At 41.7% G+C, this 12,618-nt stretch overlaps 1 protein-coding gene across 20 annotated transcripts in view; it reads right to left on the bottom strand.

Annotated features, from left to right (window-relative positions):
- The window catches only part of ANKRD55 (ankyrin repeat domain 55), a 462,869-nt gene that overhangs the window by 42,599 nt on the left and 407,652 nt on the right, over positions 1–12,618 (bottom strand). For all 20 annotated transcript variants that reach the window (XM_079916383.1, XM_079916378.1, XM_079916387.1 and 17 more), the window contains one exon: positions 7,614–7,674. In XM_079916383.1, the coding sequence (XP_079772509.1) occupies positions 7,614–7,674 (61 nt within the window). The remainder of the gene's footprint in view (positions 1–7,613; positions 7,675–12,618) is intronic.

Raw genomic sequence — 12,618 nt, forward strand, 5'->3', positions numbered from 1 at the left:
CCAGCTTTACAACAAATGCTAAAGGAACTTCTCTAGGCAAGAAACACAAGAGAAGGAAAAGACCTACAATAACAAACCCAAAACAATTAAGAAAATGGGAATAGGAACATACATATCGATAATTACCTTAAATGTAAATGGATTAAATGCTCCCACCAAAAGACACAGACTGGCTGAATGGATGCAAAAACAAGATCCATATATTTGCTGTCTACAAGAGACCTACTTCAGACCTAGGGACACATACAGACTGAAAGTAAGGGGATGGAAAAATACATTCCATGCAAATGGAAAGCAAAAGAAAGCTGGAGTAGCAATTCTCATATCAGACAAAATAGACTTTAAAATAAAGACTATTAGAAGAGACAAAGAAGGACACTACATAATGATCAAGGGATTGATCCAAGAAGAAGATATAACAATTGTAAATATTTATGCACCCGACATTGGAGCACCTCAATACATAAGGCAAATACTAACAGCCATAAAAGGGGAAATCGACAGTACCACATTCATAGTAGGGTACTTTAACACCCCACTTTCACCAATGGACAGATCATCCAAAATGAAAATAAATAAGGAAACACAAGCTTTAAATGATACATTAAACAAGATGGACTTAATTGATATTTATAGGACATTCCATCCAAAAACAACAGAATACACATTTTTCTCAAGTGCTCATGGAACATTCTCCAGGATAGATCATATCTTGGGTCACAAATCAAGCCTTGGTAAATTTAAGAAAATTGAAATTGTATCAACTATCTTTTCCTACCACAACGCTATGAGACTAGATATCAATTACAGGAAAAGATCTGTAAAAAATACAAACACATGAAGGCTAAACAATACACTACTTAATAACGAAGTGATCACTGAAGAAATCAAAGAGGAAATCAAAAAATACCTAGAAACAAATAACAATGGCGACATGACGACCCAAAACCTATGGGATGCAGCAAAAGCAGTTCTAAGAGGGAAGTTTACAGCAATACAATCCTACCTTAAGAAACAGGAAACATCTCGAATAAACAACCTAACCTTGCACCTAAAGCAATTAGAGAAAGAAGAACAAAAAAACCCTCAAAGTTAGCAGAAGGAAAGAAATCATAAAGATCAGATCAGAAATAAATGAAGGAAACGATAGCAAAGATCAATAAAACAAAAAGCTGGTTCTTTGAGAAGATAAACAAAATTGATAAACCATTAGCCATACTCATCAAGAAAGAAAGGGAGAAGACTCAAATCAATAGAATTAGAAATGAAAAAGGAGAAGTAACAACTGACACTGCAGAAATACAAAAGATCACAAGAGGTTACTACAAGCAATTCTATGCCAATAAAATGGGCAACCCGGAAGAAATGGACAAATTCTTAGAAATGCACAACCTGCCATGACTGAATCAGGAAGAAATAGAAAATATGAACAGACCAATCACAAGCACTGAAATTGAAACTGTGATTAAAAATCTTCCAGCAAACAAAAGCCCAGGACCAGATGGCTTCACAGGCGAATTCTATAAACCATCTAGAGAAGAGCTAACACCTATTCTTCTCAAACTCTTCCAAAATATAGCAGAGGGAGGAACATTCCCAAACTCATTCTATGAGGCCACCCTTAAACCAAAACCAGACAAGGATGTCACAAAGAAAGAAAACTACAGGCCAATATCACTGATGAACATAGATGCAAAAATCCTCAACAAAATACTAGCAAACAGAATCCAACAGCACATTAAAAGGATCACACACCATGATCAACTGGGGTTTATTCCAGGAATGCAAGGATTCTTCAATATACGCAAATCAATCAACGTGATACACCATATTAACAAATTGAAGGAGGAAAACCATATGATCATCTCAATAGATGCAGAGAAAGCTTTCAACAAAATTCAACACCCATTTATGATAAAAAGCCTGCAGAAAGTAGGCATAGAGGGAACTTTCCTCAACATAATAAAGGCCATATATGACAAACCCACAGCCAACATCGTCCCCAATGGTTAAAAACTGAAAGCATTTCCACTAAGATCAGGAACAAGACAAGGTTGCCCACTCTCACCACTATTATTCAACACAGTTTTGGAAGTTTTAGCCACAGCAATCAGAGAAGAAAAGGAAATAAAAGGAATCCAAATCAGAAAAGAAGTAAAGCTGTCACTGTTAGCAGATGACATGATACTATACATAGAGAATCCTAAAGATGCTACCAGAAAACTACTAGAGCTAATCAATGAATTTGGTAAAGTAGCAGGAAACAAAATTAATGCACAGAAGTCTGTGGCATTCCTATACACTAATGATGAAAAATCTGAAAGTGAAATCAAGAAAACACTTCCATTTACCATTGCAACAAAAAGAATAAAATACCTAGGAATAAACCTACCTAAGGAGACAAAAGATCTGTATGCAGAAAATTATAAGACACTGATGAAAGAAATTAAAGATGATACAAATAGATGGAGAGATATACCATGTTCTTGGATTGGAAGAATCAACATTGTGAAAATGACTATACTATGCAAAGCAATCTACAGGTTCAATGCGATCCCTATCAAACTACCACTGGCATTTTTCACAGAAGTAGAACAAAAAAATCTCACAATTTGTATGGAAACACAAAAGACCCTGAATAGCCAAAGCAATCTTGAGAACGAAAAATGGAGCTGGAGGATTCAGGCTCCCTGACTTCAGACTATACTACAAAGTTACAGTAATCAAGACAGTATGGTACTGGCACAAAAACAGAAATGTAGATCAATTTAACAGGATAGAAAGTCCAGAGATAAACCCACGCACATATGGTCACCTTATCTTTGATAAAGGTGGTAGGAATGTACAGTGGAGAAAGGACAGCCTCTTCAATAAGTAGTGCTGGGAAAACTGGACAGGTACATGTAGAAGTATGAGATTTGAACACTCCCTAACACCATGCACAAAAATAAGCTCAAAATGGATTAAAGACCTAAATGTAAGGCCAGAAACTATCAAACTCTTAGAGGAAAACATAGACATAAATCACAGCAAGATCCTTTTTGACCCACCTCCTAGGGAAATGGAAATAAAAACAAAAATAAACAAATGGGACCTAATGAAACTTAAAAGCTTTTGCACAGCAAAGGAAACCATAAAGAAGACCAAAAGACAACCCTCAGAATGGGAGAAAATATTTGTAAATGAAGCAACTGATAAAGGATTAATCTCCTAAATTTACAAGCAGCTCATGCAGTTCAATATCAAAAAAACAAACAACCCAATCCAAAAATGGGCAGAAGACCTAAACAGACATTTCTCCAAAGAAGATATACAGATTGCCAACAAACACATGTAAGAATGCTCAAATCATTAATCATTAGAGAAATGCAAATCGAAACTACAATGATATATCATCTCACACCGGTCAGAATGGCCATCATCAAAAAGTCTAGAAACAATAAATGCTGGAGAGGGTGTGGAGAAAAGGGAACACTCTTGCACTGCTGGTGGGAATGTGAATTGGTACAGCCACTATGGAGAACAGTATGGAGGTTCCTTAAAGAACTACAAATAGAACTACCATATGACCCAGCAATCCCACTACTGGGCATATACCCTGAGAAATCCATAATTCAAAAAGAGTAATGTACCAAAATGTTCATTTCAGCTCTATTTACAATAGCCAGGAGATGGAAACAACCTAAGTGTCCATCATCGGATGAATGGATAAAGATGTGGCACATATATACAATGGAATATTACTCAGCCATAAAAAGAAACGAAATTGAGTTATTTGTAGTGAGGTGGATGGACCTAGGGTCTGTCATACAGAGTGAAGTAAGTCAGAAAGAGAAAGACAAATACCGTATGCTAACACATATATATGGAATCTAAGGAAAAAAAATGTCATGAAGAACCTAGGGGTACGACGGGAATAAAGACACAGACCTACTAGAGAATGGACTTGGGGAGGGGGAAGGGTAAGGTGTGACAAAGTAAGAGAGTGGCATGTACATATATACACTACCAAACGTAAGATAGCTAGTGGGAAGCAGCCGCATATCACAGGGAGATCAGCTCGGTGCTTTGTGACCACCTAGATGGGTGGGATAGGCAGGGTGGGAGGGAGGGAGACGCAAGAGGGAAGAGATATGGGAACATATGTATATGTATAAGTGATTCACTTTGTTATAAAGCAGAAACTAACACACCATTGTAAAGCAATTATACTCCAATAAAGATGTAAAAAAAAAAATAGATACACAACAAGGATATACTACATAGCGTAGGGGATTATACTCTTGTAGTAACCTATAATGGAATATAATCTGCAAAAGTACTGAATCACTATGCTATATACCCAAAACTAACACAATATGGTTAATCAACTATATTTCAATTACAAAAAATAGAACCCCTCCCACACACACACATGTACACTCTCTACTGCCCAACAATTTTTCTTCTAGAGAAATGCTCATATAAAATACTCAAGGAGGCTTATACAAACACCCTTCAGAGTAGTGTTTGTGACAGTGAGAAATTGGAGACAACCTAAATATTCATATGGGAACAGAAAATATAAGGACGTATTTTCATAGTGTGAATCATGAAGCCATTAAAAGGAACGAGCCAGATTTATATGCATCAACATATCCAAGACACTCTAAGACATCCTCTTGAGTGAAAATCAAAGTTGCAGAACAACATATAACATGAGATATCTTTCATGTTATACTCCATAGTGCCTATGTGTCTATATATATATACATACATAGTGTAAAAAGACAAAAGACTGGGAAAGAGATACATCAAATAGCAATTGGGGGCTAAGGTGGTGGGGTAGAAGTAATCATGGACTTATAGTATTACTTGTAATATTTAAATTTTTAAAGAAGCAAATGTGTTCATGTATTGCTTATACAAGTAAAAACTAACAACACAAGAAATGTTTTAAGTCACTGAGCTCAGATCAGGACAGCCTCTAGAGTGATATTCATCTCTCTGATATAAAGTGGCAGACATGGTTTTTTTATGTAAGCAGTTAGAGGACGGCTTCAGAAACAGATTTTTTTCCTTCCTCTCTCCCTCTCTCCATTCTTTAGTTTCAGTTAACAATCTAATATGTCTCTTAATGAAGTTAGATTTCTATTAATTGATCATTTAACCTTTAACCATTATTGTGATAAGCTTGGGAGTCCTTCAGTTATTGGAAAATAATTTTATTCACACTATATAGGGGTTGTGTCTTGCTCTTTCCTCTTGTCGTTAGGAAACCATAATGTTCTGCCAGCAATAGCTTACCTTTTCCCTGATTTCTTTTGCCTTTGCTGTTTTCTGCTTCCTGTTATTTAGCAGATGTAGTGTTAACTGTTAACTGTTACCCCCTCATATATGATGGAGACTACATTGTGCTTGGAAGTCACTGGAAAAGTGATTGTGGGAGGGGCGGGGTTCAGTAAGCGACTGCTTATTCAGAACACCGAGAAGCCAAATGCAGGAACTCCTCCAAGGTAACAAATGACAAAGCCTGGGCGTGTTCTTTCCATTTCAGAACTGTCCTTTGTCCAATGGCAAAGAGCAAATTAGCCCTTGCAAATTTATGTGGATTGGCTCACACCAGCATTATACATTGTTAATGAAACACACAGGGAAGACTTAGTAGTTGGCTTCAGATGGATTTCAAACATGCTGTGACATGGTGCGAAGAGGAAGCTGCGACGTTAGGGGGAAGTGTCCTGTTTGAAGCTCCTGCTCAAAAATGCCAACAGGTCAGAATGCTGGTGTAAGAGCAGGAGGAATGTTCTCTGAGAGGTTGCTTTGCATGAGAAGGAACTACAGACTTTTCCAATATTTACCACATATTATTTGAGAAGTGTTACAATTACCACCATTAGAAAGATTTTGTCTACATTCATTGTCTCCACCAGTCAAGGGCCTCCCAGGGTGGGAAAAAATAGGGAACTGTCACTTTGCTAGGGGATGTTCAGCTCCACTGAGGAGGGGACAGAGTTGGATGTCTGTAAGAGGAATTTAGCTTTAGGGTGTGAATGACTGAATTTGCCCCCTTTCTAATAAGTCCCAGTTAGTGGAGGGAGTGAAGGTAGGAGTTGGAGGTGGAAGAAGTGGTTGGCAAGTTGCCCAAAATCTAGAAGTTCTTGATCAGCTGACATAAACTGCAAGCCCCCAAGCTCCCTGATTTCACACCATGGGCAGAGTGATCAGAGTGTACTTGCTCATCTCTGGTTCTCGTTTTTAAAGCAGAAGTTTAAAACAGTGCAATGTTCTCTCATCTGAGGTTTTGCTTTAAACCACTGAAGACATGGGTGGGTGAAAGCAGCATGTGCCCACTGAGTCAGGGAGGTGTCCAACCTCAGACCCAGGCTGTGATGTAGGGGCTTTTTGGTGTGGTCATTACTGCCAAGTCCGTTGGAAGGAGGCCTTTGCTCAGAAGGCTCAAGAAAGATGGGGAGCCCAGCCCAGGAGAAATATGGGGTGGGGGGCCCGCCCCTGTTAGAGGGCTTCCTCCCATCCTGTCGTCTATGGCCAGGTCGTCTTGAAAACAGTGTTACTTGGCATCTTGAGGCATATGCACTTTCAGTGCTATCAGACTTTCTTCAAGTTATCAGACATTCTTAGTGCAGTCAAACCAAGCTTACTTTAAAAAAAATTCCTTGAAAAATCGGGTATTTAAATCAGTTTTAAGAAACTATTAAAGACATCAGGTTGGCTAATAAAAATCAGACCTGGTTTTTAGAAGAGTTAAGTAGATAAAAGACCCTCAGCTGCTTTGGGGCAGCTCTGCCTGGTCTGACCCATCCTCCCTCAGGAACTTAGTTGGGAGTGCTGTGCTGTCTTGTTGGAAGCCTTGTACAGGATTGCCTTGCAACGTAAAGCAAACAGCAGTTGTGATCATTGGCATTAATAATGTGGCTTCTGGGCTTCCCTGGTGGCGCAGTGGTTGAGAATCTGCCTACTAATGCAGGGGACACGGGTTCGAGCCCTGGTCTGGGAGGATCCCACATGCCGCAGAGCAACTGGGCCCGTGAGCCACAACTACTGAGCCTGCGCGTCTGGAGCCTGTGCTCCGCAACAAGAGAGGCCGTGATAGTGAGAGGCCCGCGCACCGCGATGAAGAGCGGCCCCCGCTTGACACAACTAGAGAAAGCCCTCGTACAGAAACTAAGACCCAACACAGCAAAAATAAATTAAAAAAAAAAAACAATGTGGCTTCTGGAGCAGGGAGCCTAGAATTATCATCTATCTGTCATCTTTCACTCAAAGAGAGAGTGTCGGCAGCCATCGAAGTTTCTGATACTTGAGAAGACAGGAAAGAGCAATATTTATTTCTCAATGTCCAAAGGGAAATTATAAAATTTCAGTGGTATGATAAATGCTTAAATACTTAATGCAATAAATCCTTCCCTATTAAAAGCTACCCACACCCACAGAGGGATACATTTCTTCCTGAATTAATAGCAGAGACACAGGCTTCCCTCTCAGGGTAGGAACACAGAACTGCTCCACCCCCTCCTTGCACCTTTAAGAGAGGAAGCACTGTGGTTCAGAAAGGCCCTTATTCCCACCCTAACACGCACAATGCCAACTGTTCCTTGAGAGGGCAGGCTCACCTCACTGTCCTGCTGATTAATCTCGTTGAGGCTTGACTGTTGTAGCAGGACTGTTAGGAGCCTGTAAAGAAAAACAGGAGAAGTGGCTTAAAAGAGCAGAGTCTGAATGCGAACATGACATTAGAAATACAGTCTGCTGAAGGCCTCCAAATGACCATATGCCCTCTGCATTTACTAGGGGGAAAGATCCACGGAAAAAAAGCCAGTGTGATAGGTAAGAAGGCACAAGAAGGCAGGTAGGAGGAAGACTTCTATCTCTTCTCCCACCTCCTCTCTGTCTTAGTGCTTCTGGAGCAGCCAGAGAACGGAGGAAGCGAATCCTCACACTCATTACTCACCAGAACGGTATCCCTTTGCGTTCACTCTAAGAAGCAAAGTCCTCCAGTGCTTACTTTTTATGCATTTTCCATAAACTTACAGAGTGCTTTCAAATTGCTTCACCACTAGGTACACGTGTCATGCCTTCTAAATGTACTGGAGGCAGTCAGCATTTACAACTTCCCCTTATTCTTTCTAAAACGCACAAATACCTAAGCATGCAATGGCAGTTAACAGTGTGAAACAACTGCCAATGATTCTCAAGTTCAAGTTCTTATCCCATTTGGGCCCAATACTTGGTTGACTGAGGTCAGTACTCCATATGTGGGAGAGAAGCAGTTGAGTACAGTGGTTAGGAGCCCAGACTCTGGAGCCAGACTACCTGGGTTCACATCCCAGTCCTGTCACTGACCAGCTCTGTGACCACAGGCAAGTAACTTCACTTCCCTGTGCCTATGCATTCTCATCTATAAAATGGGGGTAACAAAAAGTGCCTACCTTATAGATCAGTGTGAGGATTAAATGAGTTAACATGCATACAGCATTTAAAGCATGCATAGAACACAGTAAGTGTTATTTCTAGAATACTTAACCTTAGAAGTTTTAACCCTGGCTCCATCTCAGAATTCCCTGGGGAGATTTTTTTTTTTACCTGGGCTGTATATTCAAGGTTTCTGATGCAGGAGGTCTGGAGAGAAGCATAGCTTCTACCATTTAAATAAGCTGTTCAGAAAATTCTGGTAAACAATCAGATTTGGAAACCACTGAGAAAGGTGCTGAATGAATAAATCAATGGATACTCATTGTTATAGAAGGAATTGTGTCCCTCCCAAATCTATATGTTGAAGCTCTAACCCCCCAGTGCCTTAGAATGTGACTATATTTGGAGATAGAGCCTTTAAAGAGGTAATTAAGTTAAAATGAAGGATTACAGCGGGCCTTAATCCCATTTGACTGGTGTTCTCATAAAAAGAGGAGATTAGGACACACAGAGTGACGCCAGAGGCACACCCTTACAGTGGAAAGACCATGTGAAGAGGCAGCAAGAGGATGGCAATCTGCAAGCCAAGGAGAGAGTCTCAGAGGAAACCAACCCTGCTGGCACCTTGATGTTGGCCTTCCAGCAGCCGCCTTCAGAACTGTGAAAAAATAAATTTCTGCTGTTTAAGCCATCCAGCCTGTGGTATTTTGTTACAGTAACCCCAACAAACTAATATACTCACCAAGATGATAAAGGATTGTTTATGGGCAGACAATGAAAACATTCGGCAATTATTTTGGAACAGTTATTTGAAAAATAAGATGGCTTAGCCTCCTCCTGAATCAGATTTTCACTCTCTCTCAGCTGAGATGACATCTAAAGTCCTAAGTAGTAAATTGCTTAATATTAATCAGAGGGATTGATCATACTGTGTTACAAAGAGAACTTAAATGGGGGTGGACTTCTTCAGTGGGGGGAATATAACCAAGAAGCCTAGGTTTTAAATCTAGTCTTATCACTGTTTTTTGGGGAGCCAGGGTACTGCTGTGATTTAATTCTGGCCTCACCACTGCATGACCTTGCTGAGCTTCTGTATCCTCACTTCTCTAACAAGGATAATAACAGCGGTGGTGGTGGTGAGGGTTAAATAACATAACAGGTGTAAAACTCCTAGTATACAGATTTTAAAGGAACAGTGTCTATGACTGTAAACAGCACATCTCTTTATCCTTTCTGAATTCTAGAATTTCTCCCTCAGGTGGGAAGATGCTACAAAAATAACTGTATTTTGGTTAATGCTATTTTTTATATTTTCCCTTATAGCTGCTTTATGGGGGGGAGGGTAACAGGTGACTATCTTTCTTCTTTCTTTCTTTCCTTCTCTCTCTCTCTCTCTCCTCTCCTTTCTCCTCTCCTCCCCTACCCTGCCCTCTATTCTTCTCTTCCCTTCCCTTTCCTTTCTCTCTCTTTCTCTTTCCCCTCTCTCTCTCATTAGTGGCCATTGTCTAATCTCTCGGGCACATGTGGTCCAAAGTGCTGGGGGAGGGAGAGTGAGAGTGAGCAGAGGTCAGTGGTGGTCCAATCTGGTTATCCTCGGCTAACCCTGAGCAGACTGAGATCAGCTGTAGTCGGACAGGATCTTCTGGGGCTCCTCTAGAGCAGCGTGATCACATTGGGGGAAGTTGGCTCTAACCAGATGAGAATGGGGGTGGGGAGATCAAGACCTCTTCTCACATCCTGGGTGAGCCTCCAAGGGTCACAGGGTGAGCCTGTGCTGGATAGTCCTCTGTTTGTCTCTCAGACCCAGTCTCTGCCCTGCAGTGTCCTACTCTGAGGCTGACCTCCAATAATTCATCATCCAGGTCCCCTGCCCTCTGACCTCCCACTGGGTTTGGTTAGTGGGAGAACCAGAAGGAGGAAGGAGAGAAGCCACTTTCCTTTCTGACAATGATTTTTTATCTCTACTAAAGGCCTTGGCTCCTGCCAGGTGGCCCCTCTCCTACACTACAACTACCGCCCAGCTCTCAGCAGGTTTCCAGTAACAGCTTCCTTCCTCACCTCTTGTGGCCTAGGGGAGGAACATTTTCCTGCTTTTGGAGGGGCGTGGGGGTGGCAGACTGTCACCATCTCTTGCCGGTTAATTTCAAATAGTCTTTCATTAAACTTTCTTAGTCATCTCGCTTACTATTTCATGTCTTCCCTGTCACGACCCTGAGTGACATATGCCAATCTACACTGCTTTCCTCCATTTGACTCCTAGGTCACCGAGACTCATCGATCTTTAAAGCTGGTACAAATTTACAGATGAGTATTCTCTCTCTCTCATTTTATGAGAGCAAATGACCTGATGCACTACACTACTTGCCAAGGCCATCACACGTTGCCCTGGTTGTCCAGCCTGGACTAGAAACCAGGTGTCTGCTTTCCAGCCTTGTGCTTCTATCCTGTTCCGTGGTTCAGAGGTCATCTGCAAGATACTTGTCCCACATCTGTCTTAATTAACAGCGGACTTGCAGACCTCTTAGTTTTGTTTTCTCAGAGCTCCTGTTTTGTGCTAAGGTGACCCAGGAGTATTTCTCCCATGACCCCCCAGCCCAATTTCCTATTAGCACCAGCTAAAACTCTGCTCTCAGATCTCCAGGCCACAGCATAAGGCTCACCTCATCCCAGCTGCCAGGACAGCAGGCACAGGTCCCCAGCAGGAGCTTTCCCAGACAGGCAGAGTGGTGAGTGATAAGAGCACGGAGGCTGGAGCCAGACTGCCTCTATTAGAAGCCCTGCTCCCTCACCAATCAGTCAGACCTTGGACAAGGTATAAAACTCTCAGTGCCTACATTTTCTTATCTGTAAAATAAACATAACAACCCTACTTCTTAAAGATTTGTTGTAACTTTAAATGGGTCAAAGCATATAAAGCACTTAACATGGACTTTACATACTATAATAAATTCTATATAATGATTAATTTCTTAAAAGGCTCCTACGCTTTATATTCTGGGGTCCTGTGATTGCCATTAGGTGACTGGTAGGCCAGAGAGAGCTCAGCTAGATGTATCCAGGAAAGGGGGGAGGGTTGTCTCCTTGAGCTTCTCTGTTTTGCTGGCCCCTTGGGCTCACAGTCCTGGAGGGGGCTCAGCCCAGGGATGGCTGGGAAAAAGGGTCCCCAAGCCAGTCATCTGCTCTCCTGTCCCTGAAGCTGCCTGAAACATCCACTGCAGGTTAGAATGCATCACCTGGAAACTAGAGAATAGGACCCCAAAGAAATGATTTCCTTCCTCCCTCTGGCTGTAGTCAAGAGCAATGAAAAGAGGCAGAGCTGCTGGCACTCTGGCAGGAAAAAAAAAAAAAAAAAAAATCTGCTGGTAACCATGGAGACCATAAAAAAGACTTTCAGAGAGCTCTGTGGCTGCTTTCAGAGGAAATCGCTGCTCGCCTTGCAACTCTAGCATGCGCAGTGTTGTACAAACACAACTGCGTGCTCTTTGGAGCTCTGTCTTAATGATCATGCCCCCTCTTTCACATGGACGCCCTCTGAATGTCCCAGCCAAGGAAGCAAGAAAAGCAATGGGGAGCTGAAAGGGAGAAAACTCGGACCTGCCGAGAAGCAGAGCATTCAAAGCAGGAAGGGGACTCGTGAGAGGAAACCTGTGCTCCTTTGCTTTTGTACATCCAGCTTGCCTTCGTGTTCTTAATTATAGGTCCTTCATCCCGGCAGCAGCTTAGATTTCCCACAGAGATGCAGCTTAGCTAAGGCTGTATATTGCCACTGGTTGGTTTGCTAGTGAGTTCTTTCCATCAGAGAACCAAAATTTCTCTGGAGGCAAAGGGCTAACTGAAGTGTCCCCTTGGCTTGTTTATAAGCAGCTTCAGTTTGAGACTTCACTCTAAATAGTCTCCAGCAAGCACCGAGTGGAAGGAGTGTGCTGTTTGGAAATATAGGAGTTAGTGGATTTTAAAAGGAGTATGAATACCTGAGTACAAGGCCACAAAGTGGCTGGTACATATGCTTATGATTAGAGGAAAAATATAGATGCATGTACACTGAATGGTTCAGTCTAATGTTCATTGGGTTCTAAAATCTTGCAATGCTCTACAATGTCCCAAGGTTAATACAAATGGGAGCGCTGTTCATACCCTGATGACCTTCGCAGTAAACGTGTGCTCATGTCAGTGGGTGCAGGACTGTGTGGGCACGCACCTGTGTGT

Source organism: Stenella coeruleoalba, assembly GCF_951394435.1.
Source record: "Stenella coeruleoalba genome assembly, chromosome: 3".
Lineage (NCBI taxonomy): Eukaryota > Metazoa > Chordata > Mammalia > Artiodactyla > Delphinidae > Stenella > Stenella coeruleoalba.